Source organism: Gracilinanus agilis, chromosome 2, assembly GCF_016433145.1.
Source record: "Gracilinanus agilis isolate LMUSP501 chromosome 2, AgileGrace, whole genome shotgun sequence".
Taxonomy (NCBI): Eukaryota; Metazoa; Chordata; class Mammalia; order Didelphimorphia; family Didelphidae; genus Gracilinanus; species Gracilinanus agilis.
In genome coordinates this window covers 276039125-276065739 of record NC_058131.1, presented here as the reverse complement: position 1 = coordinate 276065739, position 26615 = coordinate 276039125, and the positions used below count along the sequence as shown (strand labels likewise).

Sequence of the window (26615 nt, the reverse complement as noted above, 5' to 3'; positions counted from 1 at the left end):
TATATATATATATATATATATATATATATATATATATTATCATGCAAAACATACTTCTGTATTGGTCATTGTTGTAAGAGGATACTCACATAAAACCAAAACCCCAAATAGAAACACAAATAAACTAAAGTGAAAAATAGTCTGCTTGGATCTGCATTCTGACTCCAACAGTTCTTTCTCTGGAGGTGGATAGCAGAGTCCTTCAGAATTGTCTTGAATCATTGTATTGCTGAATGTAGCTAAGTCCTTCACGGTTGATCATCCTACAGTTTTGTTACTGTGTACCATGTTCTCCTGGTTCTGGTTATTTCACTCCGATTTAGTTTATGTAGGTCTTTCCAGCTTTTTCCAAAATAATTCTGCTGATCATTTCTTATAGATCAATAGTTTTCCATCACCATCATATACCACTGTTTGTTTAGCCATTCCCCAATTGATGGACATCCCCATAATTTTTAATTATTTGCCATCACAAAAAGAGCTGCTATAAATATTTTTGTACAAGTAGGTCCTTTCCCCCTGTTTTTGGTCTCTTTGGGACAGACCCAGTAGTGGTTTTACAGGATCAAAGGGTAAGCACAGTTTTATAGCCCTTTGGCCATAGTTCCAAATTGCCCTCCAGAATGACTGGATCGTTTCACAACTCCACCAACAATGACAATGAATTAGTGTTGGACTGGTTTATTTCTACAGTTCTTTCTAATTCTGGTCACCTTTGATTTCAGAATTCTGTGAATTAAGACAGTCTTGTAATGGAATAATTTATATCCTATGACAGGTAGGGCTAATATGAAATATGGCATACCCAAAGGTGATAGGACATAGAAGTAGAGAGGAACTGGGCTCGTAGTTAGCACTTTTGGTGATGAATTACACATTGCTCCTGACTAGGCCACTAGGCTTAGTTTGGTTCTAAGGTGGGAGGCAATTGATGCAAGAATCCATGGTATGATGCAACCTGGATAAATCAGGTGGTTCAGTGGTTATTACCCTAGTAGAGGTGGTAGCCTCCCCAAGCCACGTAGTGAAAGCACAGGAGGGGCATGGCTCTTCCCCACCTCTGCCTTCCCTACCATGGTAGGTAGACAGGAGCTCAGCCCTGGCATTTCCTGCCCTTGCATCTTCCCCTCACCACCATGAGATTCGTGGGAGGGGAGGACAGGACGGTCCGGAAGAGAGTTGGTGGGGGCTCCCCCTTCCTGGCTTTAGTCCCAACTCAATAAAACTGTCCCTTCATTTCCTGTCATGGGACTCAAAGGGTTAATATAGGCAGGGTGTGGTGAGACTTGAAGGAAACCACACAGCCTCTCATTGGGGGCTGAGCAAGAGGATAGGACATTGGGGAAGTCCATGTATGCCCTTGGCCTGTCTGCCAACAATTTGTGTAGCTCTGATTTCTCAGAAATTTTCGAGATCTATGGAAGGGTTGGGATAGAATTATTTAGGGAAATCTCTTTTGGGCCACTGTCGTCCTAGGCTCTTCAGATATCAACTATGCATTGCTAGTATTGCTTGCATTAAAACAACAACAACAACTCTTATCTTCTTCCTAAGATAAATATAAAGTATTAATCTCAAGGCAGAAGAGAGCAGTAAGGGCAAGGAAGTTGAGGTCAGGTGACTTGCCCAGGGTCACACCAACTAGAAAGTGTCTGAGGCCACATATGAACTAAGAACCTCCTTTCTCCAGGTCTTGTTCTCTATCTGCTGTGCTTGCATTTTAATAGAATATTCTTAAAGATTAAAAAATTTTAAGGGGGCAGCTTGTTGGCTCAGTGGATTGAGAGCCAGGCCTAGACATGGGAGGTCCTGGGTTCAAATCTGGCCTCAGACACTTCTTAGCTGTGTGACTCTGGGCAAGTCATCCACCCCCATTGCCTAGCCCTTCCTGCTCTTTTACCTTGGAACCCATACACAGTATTCATTCTAAGATGGAAGGTAAGGGTTTAAAAAAAAAAAAGACTGAAAAATTTATGACCCAAAGGAATGACTGTCTTGGTGGTAGAATCTCTGGCACTAGGTCAGATAATTGGGAAAGAGAAATAAGGAATCCTGCCTGCAGCTCTTTACATTATTTGTGAAAACTTATATAATTATTACCCCCAGCTTGAGGTTAGCCTATTCACCTTTAGAATCCCTACCATGTGGGTAGATGCTATGACAGGCCTGGACCTTGAAGAAGACCAAAAACTGGGTAAGGGTAGCTAAAATCCTGGATGACAGACAGAGAATTCCCAAAGATCTTTGAAGGCTAGAGAACTGGGCTGAATCTAATAATAATACGGTATGAATAAATGCAAAGTCTTAAACATGGGTTCAAAAAAATCAGCATCATAAGTAGAGGGTGGAGGATTCATGATTAGATAGCAGGGTTTTTTCCTTTGTTTTGTTTTATTGGAAATAAAATTGCTGCGGGTTCTAATATAATGAAAGCTCAGTAAGATTCTTCAGTGGCAGAAGATTTGGGGCTACAATGAGAGAAGACTTAACTTTCAGGAATGAGAAGGTGTTAGTCCTCTCTTGTCTGCCCCACGTCAAGTTCTTTCTGGAGTTCTGTGTTCCGTTCTGGACACCACAGTTTAAGAATGACATTGATGAGTTGGAGTGTGTTCAGAAGAAGGCAGCCAGTCGGGGTAGTGAAAAGCTTTAAATCCATGTTGTATGAATATTGGTTGAAGGAACTGGAGCATTTAGCTTGGAGAGGAAAAGACTCAGGGAGAATATAATAATGATCTTCCAAGGTTTTTTGAGGGCTGTTGTGTAAAAAGAATTAGATTTATTGTTTGGCCCTAAAAGAAAAATTCAAGTTTAATGTCAGGAAAAACTAAGAATTAGAATTATCCCAAAGTGGGATGGGCTTCCTGGTGGATTCTCCTTCCCTAAAGGCCTTCAAGCAGACACCGGGCGACCACTTGCCCAGTGAACAGGGTGTTCCAAAAGTTTGAGAGCATTTTATAGCTTTAGTGGCTTAAAACGGCACCACGGTGCTCGCTATACTGTATATTCTTTTCAGGTATGGGTTGGACAAGATGATAGCTTGAGGACCCTTCCAGCTGTAAATTTTGTGAAGGACGGGAAGTGGCCAAGGGAAATAGCCACAGCTTAGAGGAATTGGACAGTGTAAAGGAGCCAAGATCCTGCTTGTTCTCCTCTTCTACCCAAGAAATGAAAGGTGCCAGGATCTGGCTGCATTTTCTGCCCTCTAATACCTGGGCCTTATAATAGACCCTAGATCAGGATCAAGGAACAGAGTGTTTCTTAGAAGAGGCATTTGGGGATCTGCTAATCAAAGAGTCTTTCAGAATCCAAAATATTATTATAAGTATATTGTGTCTGTTAGAAATATGTGCGTATGTCTAAATGTGTATGTGTCTATATTACTATATTATGTGTGTATGTGTCTATATAATATATATATGTATATATATTAGAATAGCCCCCTTATCACCACATAACTTTACCCAAGGGGTGGGAACTGATAAACCACCTTAAAAAACCACAGCCAGCAAGCACGTGGAGGAAGCACACTGAGGTTTTTCCTTTTAATTGGAGGACTTCCTTCCTCTTCCCCACCCCAGTTCTTTTCCTTGCCAGAAAGTACCTCTCTCCAGACTTGCTCTGGAATAATCTGCCAGACTGTCGCCTTGTAGCTCTTCAGAACGTGTCTGTTATGGAAGTTGTGTGTAAACAGGATGAGCTTAGTGGGCGTTGGGGCCAAGGGGGTGGAGGGGAGATGCCAGGGCCTGGGTTGGAGGTACCAGAACTTTGGCAAGATCTGATGAGGCTAGCCAAGGTGATCTTTGCTGAGGAGCATTTGGGGCTCTCCAGTCCCCCTAAATGAGGAGTCTGGGGTTTGCGTCTTGTTCCATTTCTCTCCAGTGTCTACCTAGTGCATGCCTGACTAGAGATGGAGCTGCCCTGACTCCTGACCTCCACGATCAAAGCTTCCTGCGAGTGGGAGCGGGCAGAAGGGGCCCACAGGAGCCAGGGATTTGGGGGTCAGTTATGACTTAAGCCCTCACCCCGACCTCACCCTGTAGCTTGACAGGCTCTAGGAAAGATACTCCTTGGTGGTTGCCTGCGTTTGTTCATTCGTTCTGGAGAGGGGGAGCTTGTCTCATTGATGAGCCTCTTTAGGGATCTTTTGGAAGTTGGAGATAAATGTGTCGTTGTGACCGGAGTGGGTTCAGGGAATTGCTAGGGGATGAGGGAGACCGGCCTTAGGAAGTGGCTTCCGCCTCAAACCCTGGTCCACCTCCCCCAGCTTGGGATGCTGGGGCGGTGGGAAGCTGGGCTAGCTTCTTCCTTCCGGACTGGCTGATGTGCTGGGCTCTTACCCCCACCCTCACCTCCCCTTCCTGCTGATTGGGGATGGGGGTGGCCAGGCACCAAACAGACCAACCCAGAAAGGAGCCTGAGCTCTGTTTTTTTGCTCTGTGCCCAATCAGGACCTTTCAGTCCTGAAAATAAAGTGCAGAAGGGAATGATTCAGTTCTTCCCCCCGCTGAGGTACAAATTTACTAGCTGGCATTTTATTACTTAGAAAACCTCTTTCCTCTATGCACTTCTTCCTCCCGCAGCCCCTACAGAAAATAACACCCCCTCCAGAGTTTGGCCAGGCTGTCCTGGAACACGCAGCTGAAAGCCCTCTAGGGTGTATATTGAAGCAGCTGTTGTTACTGCTGTTGAAAGGGCCCTCAGAAGCTGCCTTAAAGGTAGCGGGGATAGGACTGGGAAGCCATGCCAGCAGTGAGTCCCCATCCTCTCTTCACTGTTTCAGAATCTATTTATATCTCTCTCCCTGAATCAGCTCCCTCTGGGAAGAGGAAGGAGAGGTGGAGAATGGGGAGGAGGCGAGAGGAGGGACTTCTTCCCTTTGGAGAGCTGTTCTCAGCCAACTCCCAGAGGTGTGAGTCCAGGCCCAGTTCCGTTCCCAGTGGTACAATGGAAGAGACCAAGAATGCCGATGGTGAATGGCAAATGGATCCATTCACTAACTCAGGACATCCACTTCACTTCACTGACCCTTTTCTCTTACGAACCATGGATGAGCAGGCCCAGAATCAGAGTCGTAGAACTAGAAGAATCATAGAGAATGTCTAGATGGTGATCTTGTTTTATAGAAGAGGACATTGGGGGGGGCAGCTGGGTAACTCAGTGGATTGAGAGTCAGGCCTAGAGACCAGAGGTCCTAGGTTCAAATCTGGCCTCAGATACTCCCCATCTGTGTGACCCTGGGCAAGTCACTTGACCCCCATTGCCCACCCTTACCACGCTTCCACCTATGAGCCAATACACAGAAGTTAAGGGTTAAAAAAAAAAAAAAAGAGGATATTGAGAGAACTTCTCTCAATTTCCTCCAAGAAATAGGAGGAAAAATGGGGTCCAGTCCTATTTATAGATCCAGCCCCAACTGAGTGATCTTCACTAAGAATAGAAATCTCACTGGATGGATCCCCAAAATATAGATAGCCAAATATTGCCATGTCTAGATGAGTGATCTTGTTTTATAGAAAGAGGACATTGAGAGAACTTCTCCAAGGAATAGGAGGAAAAACAGGGTCCGGTCCTATTTATAGATCCAGCCGCAAGTTGAATGATCTCTAAGAATAGAAATCTCACTGAATGTATCCCCAAAATATAGATAGCCAAGTATTGCCATGTCCTAAAGCCCTCCCCATTATAGTGTATACATGTACATACACATACATATATATATCACATATACATATATGAAGTATTCCCTCCCATTATTCCTTTTGTGTCTTTTGATAATATTGTATATAAAGTTAGTTTATGGTTTGCAATCTTTGAATTTTTATCATTTTGAATTGTAAAATCAGACAGACAACTTTATGGAAAAAATCTTTCACTACACTGAAAAAATGGTAAGGGAAGAATTACGATGGTAGCAAGATGGTAGGCAGACTCATGGTGTATTAAGCATTATATTGCACCAGCTGGATATGGTCGGCAGTTGTAGTACAAATCTTTGTCACACTTGCCCATTTCTTTCTTCTCCTGTTAGCATTTTGTAATTCCAACCCTACTTTCTTATTATTAGGATTTCACCCATTCTGGGAGATTTCTTATCTCCACACTCCTGACTTCTAGAACTTGGTTGGCCTCCATTTTCAGACAATAATGGCTTAAGAAAGCTGACTTGGAGTTTTGTGCCTCATCAGTAGATACCTTCATCTGTCACATAAACCATAAAGCCGCATAAATGTAAGGTCTTCTTGAAATTCAGTTTTCATGAAACGGACTCATTTCCTCCTTTACCAATTATGAGAATTTACTTTGGTTGATTGAAATTTATTTAGAATGTGGCATACCTATCTGTGCCTTTTAGTCATAGCAACTGCACTCCTGGTTTGCAGGGGTGACTTGGGAGAGAAAATAAAAGTGAGGGGATGTAGAGAGGACTTGTGAACACTGCTCATAATCAAACGGCCTTGTTTTAGCCAAGACTGAGTCACTTCTGAGTCACTCACAAATTGTCAAGGGACATATGAAGTCTCGAGACTCTATTTGCCTCTTTCCCTGCCTAGCACTGACCTACCCATCCCTACTTCCTTGCGAGTTGGGGGAATTGGAGTAGTGAGAAAGTGATCAGAAGACAGGAAGGTAGAGGAATCAGAGAAGAAGACGAAGCCTGAATGATGGATAAACCTGACCGTCAGTCTCTGGATAAGAGTTGTATAATGGGAATCCCCATCTTTGTTGCACAGCTAACATTTTTAGGGACCTGACTTTCTTTTTACAAGTTAATTTTTATGCTAGATTTCTTTAAAAATATCTTGTTTCTTGCATCATCATAATTATCCCAAATGTCCTCATCTCGCCCCTTCCAGAGAGCTATCTCATTTAACAAATAGTGAAAAAAAAAATCAGCTCTACTAATGAAGCTAGTAAGGTAATGAAGTAATGAAGTAATGTGCAGTGTGAAACTTCTGTGGACCTCCTTCCTCCACTAAGGGGTGAATTGGAGGTATCCTCTCATATCCTCACATCATTTGAGTCCTACTTGGCCATTATAATTTTGTTACATATCTAGGTGCATTAATTTTCTCTAGAAGCTTTTCAGTTCCAAGTAATTAAAGTTATCTATTTTGTCTTTTGTAATTACCTCTATCTCTTGTTTGGTTAAGAATACATCCCCTACCTATAAATATGAGAGGTATATTCCTTTTTTGTCTTCTGATTTTTTAAATAGTATAATCTTTAATAATACAGTCATATACTCCTTTGGAATCCATTGTAGAATGTGGTATAAGGTATTGGTCTAGGCCTAATTTCTGCCAGAATGTTTTCCTATATGTATATTCTTTTGCTGTCCCATTTAGAAGGCACCAATCGTCTTTTAACTCATAGTTTCTCTTTTGTTTATCGTTCTGTTAGGTTTATCCAAAACTGAGAGAGGGATTTTGAAATCTGCTGTCACTATTTGTTTACTATCTATGTCTTCTTGTAACTCAGTTAATGTTTCCTTTATGAATTTGGATGCTAAGACACAGTTAGGGCTTCTAGTTTATTACTACATTGATTTGTTGTCTACAGTTCCTTTCAGCATGATATCGCTTCCTTATCTGTCTATCTTTTGATTTGTTTTTGCTTTGTGCGATAGAATGATAGCAACACCTTCCTTTTTTGGATTTACATGATGTGTGGTAAATATTCCACATCCTCAGATTTATTTTGTGTTGTTTTCATTTTTAAAATGTGTTTCTTATTAACAATAGATTGTAGAGTTTTGTTATCCAATCTGTTATTATTTTCTGTTTTTTTTTTTTAAATTTTTTTTTAAATCCTTGTACTTCGGTGTATTGTCTCATAGGTGGAAGAGTGGTAAGGGTAGGCAATGGGGGTCAAGTGACTTGCCCAGGGTCACACAGCTGGGAAGTGGCTGAGGCCGGGTTTGAACCTAGGACCTCCTGTCTCTAGGCCTGACTCTCACTCCACTGAGCTACCCAGCTGCCCTATTTTCTGTTTTATTGGATTGTTTAATCCATTCACATTTAAAATTATAAGAATTGGGTTTATATTTTCCTCCATCTGTCTATAATATTGTTTTTCTTCAAGTTAACAATTCTTGTCCTCTTCTGCTGTAAACATAGTACTACGTAGCACAGTTACTTTAATCTTTTTTTTTTTTTAAGATGATCCTGTTCCCACTGGCTCTGTTCCCCTCACCCCAATCTTCTCTCTTTTGTTACCTCTTTCTCTCTGGGGTTTCACTCATTAATTCATCTTTCTTTCCTTCTTTTATCTTGGATCTGGAGGCCATATTTCCTTTTGTTGTTAATATTTTCCCTTTTTGATTTATTTGCTTATGTTCAAAGTCTTTGGGTTTTCTTCTTGACCTATTTGGTAAATTAAATCATTTCCCTTCCTCTCATTTTCCTCTGTTCATTTTCTCATTGTCCCTTCTGATGGTGGTTTTCTTGGGTACCAGATCTAGTGTCTCAGCCTTCTCCCACACAGGGACAGTTCAGCAGCTTAGGTCTCTGCCCCAAGTGGCTTTTGTTGGTCAAAGCTGGCCCAAACTGGATGCTGTGTTCTTTCCCTCAACCTTGGTGAAGTACTGCACAGGGTCTCCCTCCTCTCCCATTCCCCTAGAGACACACAAACATGGTTTCCTATCTCCCCTCCACTTCTCTGGCCTGGCACAGACAGTTCAGAGAGATGCAGGCTGATGTTTTGGGGTTGTCTGCCCTGGCCCGGACGGTTTGGAGTTTTGCCCTGCGGGTGCCACAGTGTTGTCTACCATGTCTTTAGCAGCTCAAAATTACGGAATTGTGACCTAATGTCCACAAGCGGGAGTGGGATCTCCAGGGCACTGGAAGGAGGGAGAGGGGACTGAGGTTTGGGGGTGTCCTTTGTTGTAAACCTGTGTCAGGTCCTTGTGGGACCTCCCTGCTGGAAGCACAGGACATGGATAAGTGAGTTCAAGGCCAGTGAGCACTGATTCATGGATTTGGGGGCGTTGGGGTTTCTGTGTATGTCTTTGACCAGTGATGGGCAAACTATGGCCTGGGGGCCAGATGTGGCCCTTCTCCTTCATAATCTTTCAGTCATTAATAGGGCTTAGTATCACAGAAAATACAAGAATTTTGTAAAATGTGTCATTGTTATTTTTTAATAAATTATATTGGTCCATCTAAAGTTTTTTTTTCCCTTTCCTTTGGCCCCCTCTTTAAAAAGTTTGCCTATCACTGTCTTAGACCATGGAGATCGCTGAAGTTGCTTTATCTTTCTCTGGTGCATAATTTTTTGTTTTGGAGAGACTCGAGCGGTCGAAGGGATCAGAGAAAACGTCTAGTATGCCATCAGGTTGTTCACATTCACGATAGATTTCTAAACGATAAACTTCTAACTGGGGTGTGGGCAACTTGTTTACCCTCTTGTGTGCCTGCATCCTGGTGAGGTTACTCTCTACTCAAGTCACAGGGGTGGGGGAACATAATTAGTGTTTGCCGAAGGCTTTGAAATCCTCGAGATGAAAGGCCCTGAACAAGTGGGAGGTCAGACTCCCACACCTGAGCCGTACCCCCATGCACTCTGCTCGTGCACAAACACGGTATTCCCCTCTTGTCATTTTAGCATGACTCCCACACGCATGTTGCTTACCCCTGCACACCACATCTGAAAACAGGACTCTGCACCCAGAACGCAGACTTGCCTGTACATCGCATATGCTCCACTTCAATCCAGCATCTAGCAACGCCCACTTGCCCCACTGGTCACAAATTCTCTCCTGGACAGATTATTAGGTTTAATATGTACTCCTTTCTCGCTCCCTCTTCCTATTCGCAGCTGGTTTTTCTGGTGAGAGGTGACGTACTGTGATTCTAAAATGCACACATACCTCACAAATATCATGCATTGTGGGCTTCCCTCTCCCCTCCCTTCACCCCCCAAAAAAAGATCCACCAGGCAGCCTTTGCTTAGTCCCTAATAGAACAAAACTGCCTCTTCGTTGCTCCCAGCTGCATTTCTCTATGACCTGGAATGAGCCTTAGAACCTTCCTTGACCTTTAAGTTTTCCTCCAGGGGAAATGGAGGAAAAATGGAATATGAGCTCCCGTGACTCTGAGGGAGGGAAATTGTGATGAGGATGAACAGATTTCATCTTAAGCCCTTTGACATCCTAGAGTCAGGAGAGGCTGGATGCTTCCATGATTATAACTCTGTCCTGTCTGGGTGAAGAACCCAGACTGGCATCTTAGGAGCACATTAGATGACAGATAACAAAGGTTCTTTTCCCTAGGTGCTTGGCAGACTCAAAAAGTAGGGAACCCTATGGAAAAGCAAAACAACAGGCTACTACAGGGTTGTGATTGTTTTGGTTCAGAGACCAGGGTGTGCAGCACTGGGGTGTAGTGAGGACAGGAATTTACGGTGTTTTGGACTCTCCAGTCCCATTGGGACTTTAATAGCAGGGAGCTGTGGCTGGCTGCTGGTGCCAACCTCGGGGATCATTTGCCACAATACAGGAGAGCCAGAGGGGATGGAGGGTCCTTTCCTATGGGAAATCTCTAGAGGAAGCTTTGCAAATGAATGACTCTCCTTTAACCGCTGCTTTCCCCTTCTTTCTGTCTTGCAGATTTTTCCACCCAGGTCAATTCCACGTCCCTGAATTCCCCCACTGGCAGAGGGTCCATGGCGGCACCCTCCCTGCACCCGTCCATTGGCCCAGGCCTCGGCTCGTCGCTCGGCTCGTCTGGTCAGCTGCACTCACCCATCAGCACCCTCAGTTCCCCCATCAATGGCATGGGCCCTCCCTTCTCCGTCATCAGCTCCCCCATGGGGCCTCACTCAATGTCTGTCCCCACGACTCCCACCCTCGGGTTTGGGACGGGCAGTCCCCAGGTGAGTTACCAGAAGAGGGTGGCTGCCTTTGGTTGGGTTTGGGGGCATTGAAGCTTTCTGACTAGTGAATCTACGCTTGAGGATCGTGATAAGAAGGATGATGACCACAACGTTGTCTTTTCTGTGCCCAGAGATGATGCTGTTTGGCGCTGGGTAGCATGTCCCGCAGGGGGCTGCTTCCTGTTTCTTACCTTGGCCCTCTTTGGTGACTTAGATATGCTTTTGTGACATGCCTCTGTGGGCACGTCTTTAGACTGAGTGAGGATTCATTCTATGATAGAGGTTGGAGTTCAATAAATGGCCAAGGTTCGGGCCAGGATGAGGGGGTCACCATGGCCAGGATTTGGGCTTCCTCTGTGCCTGAGGAATGGAGGCAGGCTGATTGGCCCACATGGAGATCCAGGCTCTAAGTCCAACCTCATGAGTCCCGTGCTCTCCCCAGGGTACCAGCATCCCTCCACGCCTCTAGCGCTGTGATGCACTGTCTCCTTTAGATGGGATTAATGACAAGGCTGTTGCCTGTAGGGGATGTTGGACCAGTATCTGTCTGAAGCAGATTCCATGAACCCAGACCTTGTCCTCAAGGAGCTACTGTCTCATGGCACTGAGAAGGGACCTTAATGGCCAACAAGCCCAAATGGTTCATTTTATAAGTCATGAAAATGGAGCCCAGAGACATTAAATAACTTGCCCCAGCTCACCCTAAGGCAATAGGTGTGAGAACCAGAGGCCCAGGGGAGACCTTCCTATTTTGTCCCTCTTCCCACTATCCCGTGACTCTATTTTCCTGCCCACTTTCCCCTCCTGTGAGTGTGATTGCAGAAGTCTCAAAGTGTAGCTCCAGGGGAAGGAGAAGGGAATGTGTTCCTAGACTCATTTCTTTACTCAGCAATTACTAAGGAATAATAATGATTTGTAGCTCATTTCAGGCTGATACACTAATCAGGATTTGGCAAACATCTGGCAGAGTGTTTCCTAATAGGCAGAGGGGCCTAGTTTTCTGTCATCTTTGGGCCTTTCCCACCACCTGCCCTTTTCCCCAGTGCTACCATCAGCACTAATAGGAGATGGGTAAACCTTTCCTTAGAGAATTCTTTGTATAATTAGAGACAGAGATGGACGCAGAACAGTTAGGAAAAAATCAAGTAACATCCTTGTTTAGGGAATCCAAACTAGAGCTTGTTGTTGGTCAGTTTTTTTCAGTCATGTCCAGCTTGTCATAAGTGACCCCATTTGGGGTTTTCTTGGCAAAGATAATGGAATGGTTTGCCATTTCCTTCTCCAGCTCATTTTACAGATGAGGAAACTGAGGCACACAGCATGAAGTGACTTGCCCAGAGCCATGTAGCCAGTAAGTGTCCAAGGCCAGATATGAACTCAGAAAGAAGAGTTTTCCTGACTCTGCATTACTTAGCTGCCCTACAACTATAACTAGTATAACTAGGCACTCTTCAAAAGAACTGGAAGTCCTTTTCACTCTAGGCCATGTTCTGTTGAAATTCATTGCACCTAAGGCTGGAAGTTTAAGCAAATTTCAAAATAGGAATGATGGTCCCATAGAATGAGCCCTTCATGTTACTTTCAGCTTTCACACTGTTGGGCAGGGTGGTCTTAGGAAGGCCATTTCCATTTCTTCTGCCTCGGCATCTCTACCTTTAACATGAAGGCGTGGATTAGAAGATTTCTCAGGTCCTTCCTAAATTTAAGGTCCTATAATCCCATAAAAGAGGCTCCCACATCCAAATAGGATGAAGCTCTTCTCCAAGGAGTCAGTCCTCTAGGGACCATTATTCACGCATCTTTCCCAGCATAAGATTCTGACTGCTCTCCTCCAAGACTTTGCTATCCACTCCCAGAATTTTAGGATTGTAGGATTGTGAGTAGGGGTTCTTAATTTGAGGTCTGGGAACCTGTGTTTGTGTATGGACACACATGTGTTTTAAATAAATATTTTGATGTTTGCATTTCAATACACGATATCCCAAAGTCTTTAGTGCAACTTTGAGCTTTATTTGTTGTTCAGTTCTTTTTCAGTCATGTCTGAGTCTTTGAGACTCCATTTGGGATTTTCTCCACAGAGATCCGAGAGTGGTTTGCCATTTCCTTCCCCAGCTCATTTGACAGATGAGGAAGCCAAGGCCCACAGGATTAAGTGACTTCCTAGGATCATACAGCTAGAAAGTGCGTGAGGCCAGATCTGAACTCAGAAAGAGGAGTCTTTCTGACTCCAAGCCTGGTGCCCTAAACACTGAGCCACCTAAGTGTTGTGCTTTGATTGTTTAGAAAATAACTAAAATCAATAGAATTGAAGACATTCCATGGTATCTCTGTGCAAGGGCTTTAATGCCTTAAAAGCGCACCAAGATTTTGGGGACTTCATGTTTCTTAGTCCAATGTATTTTATGGCTGATTTAAATATATAGGCCTCATCAGATTATCAAAAGGATAAAATGATTTAGATCTTGATTAAGAACTTCCAAACCCTCAAGTTCCTTGGAGATCATCTAGTCTCAGCTTCTAATTTTATGGTTATGAAATTGAAGATAGCAGAGGTGAGTGACTCACCCAGGGCCACACAAATAGTAGAATGCCTGGTCCATCACAGGGAATTAATAAATACTCCTAGGAGAGTCAGGATTTGAATCTCAAATCCACATTCTTTCTACCACCCCTCACCTCACCCAGAAATAGACTTTAGGATTTGAATTAGGCTAGGTCCATCCACACCCCACACACCTTCCCCTCCTTCAGCCCAGCCTGAGCTCTGGGGGGTGGGAAACAGAAATCCTATGGAGAGGTCAGCAGCTGTCAGGCAATACGCTGATTCATCTTCTCCTGCCCCGCCTGCTCAGAAGAAAATACTCTTGCTGGCTGGCTTTGAAGGGCCGGCCCTTTATCAACAGGCTCCTCCCTGGCTGGGGTCCTTGGCTTCACAGGGAGCAAAGACTGGGCCTGGCTCCCACTGTCTTGCTGCCAGATGGCGGTCAGCCTTATTTTCCTACCTTCTTTCCCCTCTTCTCTTCCCCACTGCTGCCCCTCAGCAGCGGGTGGCAGGGAGGGAGAGGTGCTGATTGGAGATTATGTCAAACCTGCAGCTATCCCGGGCATGAACTCATTAAAAATAGCCGTCCTGGCTGCCTGGCTGTCTTGCCCTGCCACCTGTTCTCCACGGGCTGAACGCTACCCACTTAGCAGAAGGGCAGATTAAGAAATTTGCCACCAGGATTTTATTTATTGGTTCCTTGGGATCTGCTGGAGTCAAGACACCTGCTGGCTCTCTCCTTTCTGATTCATTGCTTCTCTACTTTGGTCCCATGACCAGCCATGGTTGTGAGAGTCATGCCTCTATGGGGTGAGGGGCAGGAGCAGTCCCTAAAAGGGCAGTTGAGTGTTTGCCTGAGTCAACAAACTATTTTACAATTTAGTGTTCTCTCTCTCTGTCTCTCTGTCTCTCTCTCTCTTACACACACACACACACACCTTTTTATGGGTAAAGGTATTGATATTATAAAAGGAAAAATGAAATGGTTTCTGCCCCCAAGAAGATGATATCCTGTTGGTGTTAGGATTTCCAGCTCCTTTGTCACAGAACCCCAAACTCATATTTAAGAACAAGCACAGGCCCATTTTTAGACCAAGAATGAGAATCATCCTCCTCCTTACATTTATCTAGTGTTTAAAGAGTTTTACTGTGCTCAGATTCACCTTCTAATAGGGACCTCACTACTGTACATAGCAGCCCACTCCATTATGGATCAATTCTTGTTCTTAAAAAGTTCTTCCTAATAGATAACCTGAAGTCTATTTCTCTGCCTAGAGAAGAATGCCAGAGTAAAGGCAATGGGCCTTTGACATGACAGGTCCCATTCTGGATCTGATGACTCTCATTCTTGGTCATAAAAAAGATTTGTATGGGAGAGACCCACGAGTGGGATAGTGGTTGATTCACTTAGGGACCCCCCTGAATACCCAGCCGTGATCTCCTGATATTCTAACCTCCTGTTAGTGAGAGTGAAGCAGAATCACTTTCTCGAACTGGGCCAGTTGTGCAAACTGCCTTGGAGACAATTGATATATAAAATCAATATCTCTTTTATTATAAGAGGTGATACAAACTGAGGATCAGAAAAAGGGGTCTCTAACTCTAAGGGATCATAGCTATTCACTCAACAACCCTCTACGTCCCTCTCAAGAGGGAACCTTTGAGTCTTCTGGCTAACTTACCAGCTCCCTAATTTTTATCTAGGTATTCCCCAAAAGCTGGGGACTAAAGCTACCTTACAGCATACATACAGCAGGTATGAGCAGATAATATACCTTACAGCTCATACATACAGCTTATACTTATATGTATTGAGCCTGTGCTTATTATTCTACAATATGACTTTGGGGGTCTGCTCATTAGCTAGGGGAGTTGGAGTCAAGGGACCTGGTCCCAGTGAGCCTCTATGAAGGACAAGTCTTTCTTGTCTGGAGACTTTCAGTTCTATTCATTTAACATTTATTAAACTCCTATTATGTGCTAGACATGATGTGAAGTTCTAGGGGTAAAAAGAAAAGGAAGAAAATGCCCTTGTCCTCAAAGAGCTTGAGTTCTAGAGGACATCAGTGTGGGCAGTCATTCATTGGTTCTCTACCCCCATTGGGCCTCTTCACTGAAGAGCCCTTGGCTTTCTTCCTGTGATCTTATTATCAGCTACAGAGCTAGGCATACAGAAGGGCATGGCAGGAAGACTAGGATGGTCAAGTTCAGCCCTGGGGGTTCTTAGACAAAGTAAGATCCTTCCTAGAGCAGGCCTAACCCCTTACTTTGGCCCTAGGAACTAGACAGCATTCCTTCTGCTTAGTCATACTCCCTGGGCCAGTTTTCAGACTGAATAAATGAGACCCGTCCCTTCCCGGCCAGACTAAGGAGATAGGGTAGGACACTGGGATTGGACAGAAGTACCTTTTTTGGGGTCTCACTTTTGTTGTCTTCCTCATCATACCTGTACTTTTAAGACCAGGCAAGGTGATTGAATGGGGGCCAGCCTGAATACTAATCAAATCTCCTGTTCCTTTACCCCCCTCCAACAATCTTGCTCCTGGTGAACCAAGCTCAGTTTCATGGTTTCAGTAGAATTTTTTTCCTGGAAACCTAGAGTTCCCCATATTCGTAGAGATGGGTGGAGCGAGGAGAGGGATTCTTACTGAACCACAACCACAAGTCCAAAGTTGTCTAAACCTGTGAGATTCATTGACTTCTTCTGTTTTCTGAGAGGTCTGCCGTATTTCTTTCTCTCATTCATAGAATCAAAGAATGTCAGCACTAGATGGTAAAAATCATGTGGTTGAACTGCTTCCTGATTTACAGAAAGGAAAGCTGAAGAGAGAAAAGAAGTGGCATGCCCAAAGTCACTTAACAAGTTCATGACTAAGCCAGGACTAGATCTCCCTGATGTCCAAACTACCAGCTAATTCTTGCCATTGTCTCTTTCTGGATGGAAATGAATTGCTAATGATCTAGTCCATGATGATTTTATATATGGTGGCTGATCAATCGCAATTCTTTTGGAAACTGTTCCTATCCTTTGACCCCTTATCTATTGGGGAAAGGCTCTTAGTCTCAAGCATTTGTCAATCTTATATATCTGGGCTGTCAGATTATTATCAATCCCCCCCCCCCAACCCTTTCTATTCTTATCTTGGCCAGGATTATTATGTTTGAGCAGAGACTTTGAAAACAGACATTTTTTGTTTGGGCTTCTTAATATGGAGCAATTGTGTTTCTTTTTTTTTTTTTTTAACTTGGAAACTGAAAAACATTGTTGATAGTGTCATTTCAATATGATTTATTTTCTTTGTAACCCTATGCACTTTATTTTATACATTTAAAGACTTTATTCTGAGAAGAGAGCCATAGACATTACCAGATTGCCAGAGGTGTCCGTGACTCAAAAAAAGGTTAAGAGTGCCTGGTATATTTTGCCTTTTATGATCACCTCTCCCTCTAGTGAGCATTATTCAGTACCTCCTTTGTGCTATATTAGGATCTGAGGACACAGTAGCTAAAAAACGAGATCTGTGTTGCTCAAGTGAATGTGATATTGTATTGTGTGACACGGACCACCCATAGCAGGCAGAGAGAAGGGAGGGAGGGAGAGAGTTGGAGAGAGAGAGGCAGGCAGGGAGGCAGGCGGAGGGAAGCTAGAGAATTAGGGATAGGGTGGGGGTGGGGGTGGATTAGTCAAGGGTTTAATTACTAGTCCTGGTTATTTCAGGAAGTCACACGGACTCCAGGCCGGGGGGGGGGGGGGGAACCGAAATCGATGCCCAGGGATATGAAAGGGGAAATTGAATCCAACCACCCTCCCCTCCCCAGGCCATTCTACAAATCCATCTTCAGGCCATGGTGCTGGTGGTATGGGCCCTTACCCATCCCTCTCTCGTGGTCTGGCATAAGTTGTCTTCCTGACAGAGGCTGGGAAGATATTCAGCCTTAATGGACTTGACCATCTGTCCCCTGTCTGAGAGCATTAGGGACATCCCTGGCAGGAAGGTAGGAAGAAGGGATGATGGAGCCTTCAGAAGGGAGGGCTGCCCATGGGATCCCAAGAGAGAGACAAGGGAAGCCATTTGTTTTGCACTTAAGGAAAGCCAAGGGAACCTTTTCTGAAGGCTTTGCCTGAGATTATAGAAGTCATCTGGGTCGGAAAGCAAAATTACAATTTAATTCCTGATTTTTAAGCCAAATATTTGTTTGAAAAGAGACCTTACGTGGAATCTTCTTAATAATAAAAAAAATTATTTATTTAGTATTTATTTAGTCTTTAAAAGTTTCCTCCCTCACTTGATTCTCATAAGAACATACAGCAGCAGAAATATTGTTTGAAGAATAGCTTGTGTATATCTACCTTCAAAGAAAAAACTGATAAATAGAAATAAGTAAGAAGAGTTTTATATATATAAATATCTTTTTATCAAATGATGCTTTCTCAAATGGGAGGAGGGAAGGCATTAACTGGGTATTTTAATGTAACAAACAAATACATTTAAATTAAATTATAAATAAATTATAATATATAATAACAATACATAACAATATAATGAATAAATAAAAATTAATTAATTGATTGATTAAAATTTTAAAAGCCCAAATGTGAACAAAAAACCCCAAGAGCCCTGGGAGGTATTGCTCCGAGGGCTGATTTGTGCCTCTCTGATTGCTTTCGCTGCACTGTGTATTCCAGTTATCCACGCTTGTGTCATATCCCCCTCTTGATTATAAGCTTCAGGAGGACAAGCCGCTCCTGCTCTCGGTCTCAGTATATTCCTGTGTAACATAAGAACCAGCAGATGCTTACGTGTTTGTTGATTGATCGCTGGATGGGTTCATAGTAAATCATCCGCTATGTGTCAGGCCCTGTGCTAAGTGCTGGAGATACGAAAATAGAAGCAAAATACTCCAGTCAAGGACTTTATGTTCAAAGAGTTGCAGGGGAGACGACACGTGCCATACATTTATAAGCATATGTAGGATGCAGGCAAGAAGAATAGAAGATCACTGGGGAGGAAGGGCACCAGCAGCTGGGGAGATCAGGAGAAGGAGCCCCAGGGTTAAGAGATGGAGGTGAAGAGAGAGCACCCCACGTCAGCGAGGTGGGAGATGAGGGCTGCCTCTGAGGCTCCTGCACGGAGCCAGGAAGGAGAGAACCTGCCAACTCACCTGCTAGCCTTTGGCACGGGCCTTCCCCTGACGAGGCCTCTGTGCTTTCCCTTGTAATCAGGCTGGACCAGAGGGAAGAAGGCCCCTTCCAGCGTGGACCCCGGGCAGGTTTCTGTAAAAGTCAGTGAGGACCAGAAGGGGGTCTTTCCTTTCCCTCCCCCGGCCCCATCCCCCAGGTTCCGGGAGGAGAGTCCAGCGGGAGCAGAGGCGATTGCAGATGCTGACCCAGCGTGGATGGTGCTGGCGGAAGATGCTCCCATCAGCTGGTGGATGCCGCTTGTGATCCCGCTATGCTTCGTTAGCTCCAGAAGCCCTGCCGAGGCAGAAGGAGGCCGGGGGGATGAGGGCCGTGGTGGCTGGGGACCCCACACTCCTCCCTGCTCTCTCTGGCGCCCTTGCCCGCTGCCTCAGCAGAGACTTCTGAGGAGGTGTGTGGGGCGAGGCGGAGAGGGGAGGGGGCAGAAGTGCTCACCCTGAAGGGTGCTTTCCTGCTCTCTTATGGGGCCAGGGAGGTTGGAGGTCCCCCAGAGATCTCCTGGAGGAATGGAATGGGTGTGAAAGCGAGTCAGGAGCCCTGGGGGTGGCTTGCCCAGGCAGTCGCTCGGATGCTCCCCGTGGCCCTTGCAGTTGAAGGAACTCTGGTCTGGGCATCCTAGAATCATGGACTTAAAAGCTGGAGGGGGCCTTTGATGTCCACAAGAACAAGACTGGATATCTATTACTCTAGTGGAAGAGGGATCAGAGACTTAAGGGGGAAGGGGCCTTGGCTGTAGAGGTTACCTGCTTCGACCATATTCTATAGATTTGGAAACTGAAGCCACCCCGGAGGGTTATTTGTCTTTCTTGAAGTCACACACTAGCTGAATTTAAACCACGGTCCGGTCCTCAGACTCTAAATCCAGTGCATGGTACAATGCAAGGAGAGCTGGGCTTGGAATCAGAGGGCCTGGGTTCAGATCTCACCTTCGCCACTTACTATTTGTGTGACCTTGGGCAAGTCACTTAACCTTTCTAGAGGGACCTCAGTTTCCTTAACTTTAAAATATAAATAATTAGTAGTAGTCGGATCCTGTCGGCACTTGGAACCAAGAGATAAAGCTTGACTACATATGTCACCTCCTCTTTTGGGAAAGAGAGCTACCCCCTACCCATTTTTCTAAGGCTCTCTGTTACCCAGTGAGGCCTGAGGGTCATTCTACTAAATGCTTGGAGAAATAGGAGTTTCTCTCTGATGTTAGAAGGGAACTCTTCCCAGCTCTTAGCCTCCTGGTCCAGCAGAGCCACCGGAAAGGTCCTCAGGCCAATGCTAGGGGGTTGGCTTCATTGTTTCCCAGAGCAGAATTAGTCTGGGTAACAGATTAGAGGATATTGGGTGGGGGATAAGGAAGCAGAGAGGGTGGCTCCAGCACACTACCCCATTGAAGTTTCAGGGTAGCCACAGAAAGAGGAAACAAAGGGTGAGTTCCTCTCCTTGGCTTTTGCTGAGTCGTGGTCCGTGGATCAGCGTCAGGGAGGCTGGGGCAAAGAGACCGGGGATGTGTGTGCGGGGGTCAAACCTCTAGTGAGTCACCCTGTCAGAGACCGTTCGAAAGCATTCACTGAAGCAGAGGATGCCAAGCAGATTCAAAGTCAACAAGCGTTGGTTAAATTCTTGTGCTTTGCACTAAGAATATGAAGAAGAAAAATGGCAGTCTGTTCTCAGGGGCCTTCCAGTCCACCAAATGAGACTATATAACACATATACAATCAAATATAATATAATATAATATAATATGATAGAGAGTGTGATTGGGGCAAGGAAAAGATTGAGACATTGCTGTAGGAAGATTCTTGAGGAAGGAGAGAACATTTTCATTTTCCATAGGAGGGGAAATAATGAAAGAAGGTTCAAACTTTTTGGACTCATGACCCCTTTATGCCCTTAGAAAAATATTGAGCACCTCAAAGAGCTTTTTGTTTATGCTTGTTATACTTATCGATATCTCGTATATTAGGCATTAAAATAGGCACATTTCTAAAATATTTATTAACTCATTTTAAAAGAATAGTAATAAGTTGATTATGTGTTAACAAAAAACATGTTATAAAAAATTACTGTTTTCCAAAACAAAAACATTTAGTGAGAAGAATGGCATTGTTTTACATATTTTTATAAATCTCTTTAATGTCTAGCTTAATAGACAATAACTTGATTCTTGTATCTGATTCTGCATTTGGTCTGTTGAGATAAATTGTTTTGGTTGGAAAGTATATGAAGAAAATCCAGCCTGACGCTGATATATAGTTAGAAAATAGAAGAGTATCTAAATAGGAAAATATTGTCTTAGTGTTATGACAAAACCCAGGTCTTGGGTACCACCAGAGGTTCAACGACCACCCTTTAAGAACTGCTGACCTTTGAGGAAGGCAAGAATTTCGACAGGTGGAGGTGGGGAAGGACTATATTTTGGGCTAAGGGGGATGGAAGGGGATATTAGATGACATAACAGTTATTAGCCCAGTTTGACCGGAATGTAAAATGTGTGAAGGAAAGTAATGTGAAATAAGACTGAAGAGGTAAGGTTCATAGGATTATCAAATTAGAACTGGAAGTTAATTTAGAAGCCATCTAGTCCAACTCCTTTATTCTTGGATGAGAAAATGGAGATACTCGACTTGGCCACGGTCACATATGTAGAAGGGGCAGAGCTAGGATTTGAACTCAAGTCCAGTGATTTGAGCCAAATTAAGAAGGGTATTGAATAGCAAGCTAAGAAACATATATTTTGTTCTAGGGAACCTGTGAAGGTTTTTGAGCAGGTGAAGACATGATGAGACTTGTGCATTAAAAAGAAGAGGCTCTATGAGCTTCCTCAGTTTTCTTTCAGTCCATCGAGCAGCAAGCACTCACTTTTTGTATCCCCAACATTTTGCTTGTCCTGGGAGGCAGGCACCTCAAGTATTATTCTCATTCTACGGATAAATAAACGGAGACTTGGATTGTTGAAATGTCTTGCTCCAGATAACATAGTTAGTAAGTAGTGGAACTAGAGTTAGCCATAGCGTCAGGTTAGAATAACTTCATCAAGGACAACCAATTCAGGTCAGTATGCATAGTGCATCTTTCCCCTTAAAACAGACTTTAATATAAGTAGGTTTCTACTCAGCCCGGACCAACTTTCTAGGACAATTTAAACTCAAAACAGTCTTGAAGGGACTAGGGGACAGCTATGGGTTCCTCATTCCATCAAAAGGAAACTGAGAAAGCCCAGTGGAATTGCTCGTTGGCTAGAGGAGTGGGGTGGGAGGAGGGGAGGGGAAAAACATGAATCATGTAACCATGGAAAAAAATGTTCTAAATCAATTCATTAAATAAATAAATTTTAAAAAAAGAAAAAAGGAAACTGAGGTCCAGAGAGACTTCGTGACTCGTAACAGAATAATGCAGCTCTAGGTCCTCATCATTGGCCTGTGGTCTTGTCATGCAGGCTCTTCCCAGCGATGGGAATCCTCCCTCGAACGCCTCTAAGGAAGTGAACCTCTTTTTCAGTATCTCCGGTGATGGAGAAAGCCCTACCAAGAGCGGCCACAGGCAGACAGTGCAGCACGTTGGGACGGATGGCTTAGAAACCGTCTTCTCCTCCAGAGCATAAAGGAGAGTATGTTCTCTTCAGGGCTAGTGGTCAGTAGCAGGAACTTAGATCCACCCCCCCCCCCAACCAGTCTCTTCCTATTCTATCAGAAAGGAGGAAGGGGGAGGCAGCTTTTGTTGAGGAAGGCGAATGGATTTCCCAGATTGAGAAGCCAGTTCTTCTGAGACTTCTGATGTACGCAGCAAAGAGCGGTTCTTCCCATGGCATTGACAAGCCTTTGAGAGTTTCTCTTTTCCTCGAGGGGTGCGGAACAGAGGAGCATTTTGGAGAAGAAAACAAATATGTGTCTCTCTCAAGTTCCCTGGCGTTTGGTGGGAAGGGGGCCAGCCCTCTGAGGGGGAACTTCCGAATGGGACCAGGCTCAGCAGAAATGTTAGTAGAGACAGGATGGTGAGTGGAATCAAAACTGCCCTGTCACTCCAGCGTTGCTAAGGCAACAGGGTAAATTTCCCACGCTTCCCTTCCTGGCCAGGTTTCACGTCCTGTTCTGCCTAAGGGGGTTGGGTGGAGGGTGCTGGTTCAAGAATTGAGGTGTAGTGTGAGGTTTGCACTTAGCAATCCATTCATTGCATCTTGGAATCTAGAACCCCCGCCCGTCCTCCTATCCTCGGCACCCGCCTCCATCACCTCCATCCTTTCCCTGGGTATCAGAAACACACCACATCTTAGGACCTTGACATGAAGTGGTGGATCGGCCTTGTATCCTGAAAAGGCCCCTTCTAGAAAATGACTTCTAAGAGAAATACTGGGCTGAGCTGAGTATATTCCTTCCAGGAAAGAGAAACACAACACAGACATCTAAGACCTCTTGATAGTAAATGCATTCACTTTCCAGGATGGACTTAGGTGAGATAACTGTGAGACTGGAGACAATATCAGATCTACATGTTATATCACTCCAGAGCCTAGAACAATGTGTTCTGCAATACTGTAGGTATTTAATTGGTGCTTTTGGTGCAGTAGAAAATATGCCAGATTTGGAATAAGAAAATTTTTTTTCTTTTACACATTTTATTATTATTTTTTTCTTTAAAAGGAGTGAGTTGTGTATAGGGGGTGAAGTGCTTTATAGACAAGAAAAAACTCCTCTAGAGCTAACTTATTCATTGTCATCATCATCTTCCTCATCCTTTTCATCCTCCTCGTCTTCTTCATCTTCCTCTTCCTCCTTCTGGAATAAGAAGATCTTGGTTCTAATCCTGACTTTGCTATTTAACGGACATCTGACCTTGATGTTTGTTTAGTCATTTTTATCAGTCGTGTCTGACTCTTCCTGACCCTATTTGGGGTTTTCTTGGCAAAGATATGGAGTGTGTGGAAGTATGGAGTGTTGGTTTTGAGTGATTAATACATGTACAACCCATTGGAATTGCTTGTTAACTCTGGGTGGGGGGAGGGAAGTGAGATAAGAAGAATCATGTAACCATGGAAATTTTTTTAAAATAAAATTTAAAATAAAAAATGATCTGGAGTCGTTTATCATTGCCTTCTCATTTTGCAGATGAGGAAACTGAGGCAAATAGGATCATTGTGAATTGCCCCAAGGTCACATAGCTAATAAGTATTTGAGACTAGATTTAAACTCAGAAAGATGAGTCTTCCTGACTCTAGGCCAGGCACTCCATCTACTGTGCCACCTAGCTGCCCGTCTGACCTTGACCAAAGCACTTAATTTCTATGGTCCTTAGTTCTCTAGTCTGTAAAATGAAGGGATTAGACTAAAAATGGCTTCTAGGGTCCCTTGCAGCTTCAAATCCTATCATCCTTGGCCCTCGTTTTCTTGTGCACAATGGACACAGTATTTGTGCTATTTATCTCATGGTTATGTTGTGAGGTTTTATTTTGTAAACCCTAAAGCATTAAAGAAATGGGAGCTAGTGTCATAGACAGCCGATGGTGTGTGTAGAATTTCTTCTCGCTTTCATGCAACGTCATCCTAACTCACCCTCTGTTTTTCCTTCTTCAGCTCAACTCGCCAATGAACCCAGTCAGTAGCACAGAAGATATTAAGCCACCCCTTGGGCTCAATGGAGTTCTTAAAGTGCCCGCCCATCCCTCAGGAACTATGGCCTCCTTCACCAAGCACATATGTGCCATCTGTGGGGACCGCTCCTCAGGTAAAAGTTTCCCCATGAGAGCTGTGCTGGAGAAGGAGGGATTCCTCCGGAGTGGGACGGGGGGAGAAGGCCAGTGTGGGAGTCCTTAATTAAATTTCTAAATCATCAGTTAAGGTCTGTGTAGAACACTATGCTGGGCACTAGGGGACATAAAGAACTGGAACTTACAGCAAAGCCAAGGATTAAAAATTTCTCTCCCTCTTGAATATCATTCATTCTACTCCCTAGACTCATGTTTCTTTCTAACTGGCTCTAGAGATGCCCTTCGGATCCTCCTATCATCTCAGTGGCCCCTTCTTTGTGGTTGGTCAGGTGAAATCTAGATGAATCAGGATATGTGGGGAATAGGTTCTTCTAGTAAATGTTCTTTTCTGGATTATACGGAGTATTCAGAATGACAGCATTTAGGCATAGGAAGGCTCTTTAGAGGCCATAAATTCCCATACATTTTATTTTATTCTGAATTTAAGATCTCCTCCTCCAAAAGAATATTTTCATGTATAATGTGGAATAGAAAAAAAAGGATTATATGTAAAACCATGAATCTACTATATAAAGCTTGTTTTTTTTGTTATTTAACCTATTTAAGTTCAACCCATTACTTTCAAAACTATCTTGCTTGTTTGTACTGTAAATCTTATTTTAAAGCTGAAGATCCCGAGACTCAGAGAGATTCAATTACTTGCTCAACCAGGGTCAATCAGTACCTAGCAGAGCAGGGGTTCAAACCCACATCCTGTGATTCCCAAATCCAGTTCTTTTCCCAAGACAGCACATTTTGCCTACCTGTTTCAGCCTCAGATCTTAATGGTTCTAAGCCTTGTTGTTAAGGTTTTTTTTTAAAGTGCCAGAATCTAGATGTTATTATTAGCTCTATTTTACAGTTGAGGAAATTGAAACAGAGACAAAGTGACCTGCCTAGGGTCACATAGCTAGACATATCTGACAATGGATTTGAACTCAAAGCCTTCCTGACTCCAGGCCTGGGACTCTGTACACTTTACCACCTTTGGGTCTTTTTGCCCTGTTGGCACAGTGTATTGAAATGTTCATATTTATTGGTACTTTTTTAAAAAATAAAAATTTTACTGAAAAAGAATTGGGGGAAAAAAGGGGCCAGAATCAACTCACCTGCTATATGAAGAAATCTCATTTCCCCTGCTAGTATGTATCACCTCCCTCTAGCACAGTGGGTGTTCAAATCTAATGCCTGTCATTGAATTTTTTGCTACTGAGGGTACTCCAAGACCTTGGGCTCATCTTTCATCATTCCCTTTCATAGAGTATGAGAACACAGAGACTTTAGAATATATGCCAGAGCTTGAAGTGACTGTTTAGTTCTTTCATTTAACATAGAGAAATTGAGGATTAGAGAGTTGACATGACAAGTCAGAAGAAGAGCTGGGAATAGAACCCAGGTCTCCTGACTCCCAGTTGAGTGTTCTTTGCTTCCTGATTCTTCTTTGTTTTACTCCCCATTTTAAACCTTGTTCTGGGCCTGAACCTAGTGCTGGGAATCTCCTTTTGCTCACTACTTTCTCTCCTGTATCCTTGCCATGAGTCTCTAAGAGGCCTGAGGGTGCCTCTTAGAGCTGTCTCTAACTTGGTCTGGTGTTGCCATAGAGACAGTGACCTAAGGAGACCCCCTCCCCAGGAGAGGAGACCCTGACCCTCCCCAGCCTGAAGTGGACTGCTTGATGACACGGCCTCCAGGCATCTCCCCCTTTTCTTCCTTCCCCTCCCCCCTTGCAGCTAGAGATTGATAACCCTGTGGGCCAGCTAAGCTGTAAAACCCAGAATCTCATCATGAATGAGGCACTGGAGCTCAGGAGGGAAATTGGAGGTGATGATGATACCATTTATCAGGAAGCCCTAGCCTCAGGCAGTTTCAATTGGCTAATTCCCCCCTTTCTGAGGTCCTCACGCTAGGCCTTACACATATCCAGATACATATTGTGCATATTCCTGATAGACACGTATAAACACAGACATTCCTCACCTATGTGCATGTATTCTCTTATATATCCCCATATCACCATGGCAAGCAGCCGTCCTCAGCCGTCTCTAGTGAGCAAGGAGGCATTCCTCACACTTGCATTCAGAGATGTGTGGATAATTCTGACAACTGCTTATACCACTTCATGTGATCATCCCCAGAATTGCTAACAACATAAAACTCTCTCTCTCTCTCTTTCTCTCTCTCTCTCTCTCTCTCTCTCTCTCTCTCTCTCTCTCTCTCTCTCTCTCTCTCTCTCTCTGTTTCTATCTCTCCTCTTCTCTCTCCCTCTT

At 44.0% G+C, this 26615-nt stretch overlaps 1 protein-coding gene across 1 annotated transcript in view; it reads left to right on the top strand.

Moving 5' to 3' along the window:
- Nucleotides 1-26615, top strand: part of RXRA (retinoid X receptor alpha) — a 165530-nt gene that overhangs the window by 64245 nt on the left and 74670 nt on the right. The window contains exons 2-4 of the mRNA XM_044659682.1: nucleotides 10607-10872; nucleotides 24176-24326; nucleotides 24583-24638. Of these exons, the coding sequence (XP_044515617.1) occupies nucleotides 10607-10872; nucleotides 24176-24326; nucleotides 24583-24638 (473 nt within the window). The remainder of the gene's footprint in view (nucleotides 1-10606; nucleotides 10873-24175; nucleotides 24327-24582; nucleotides 24639-26615) is intronic.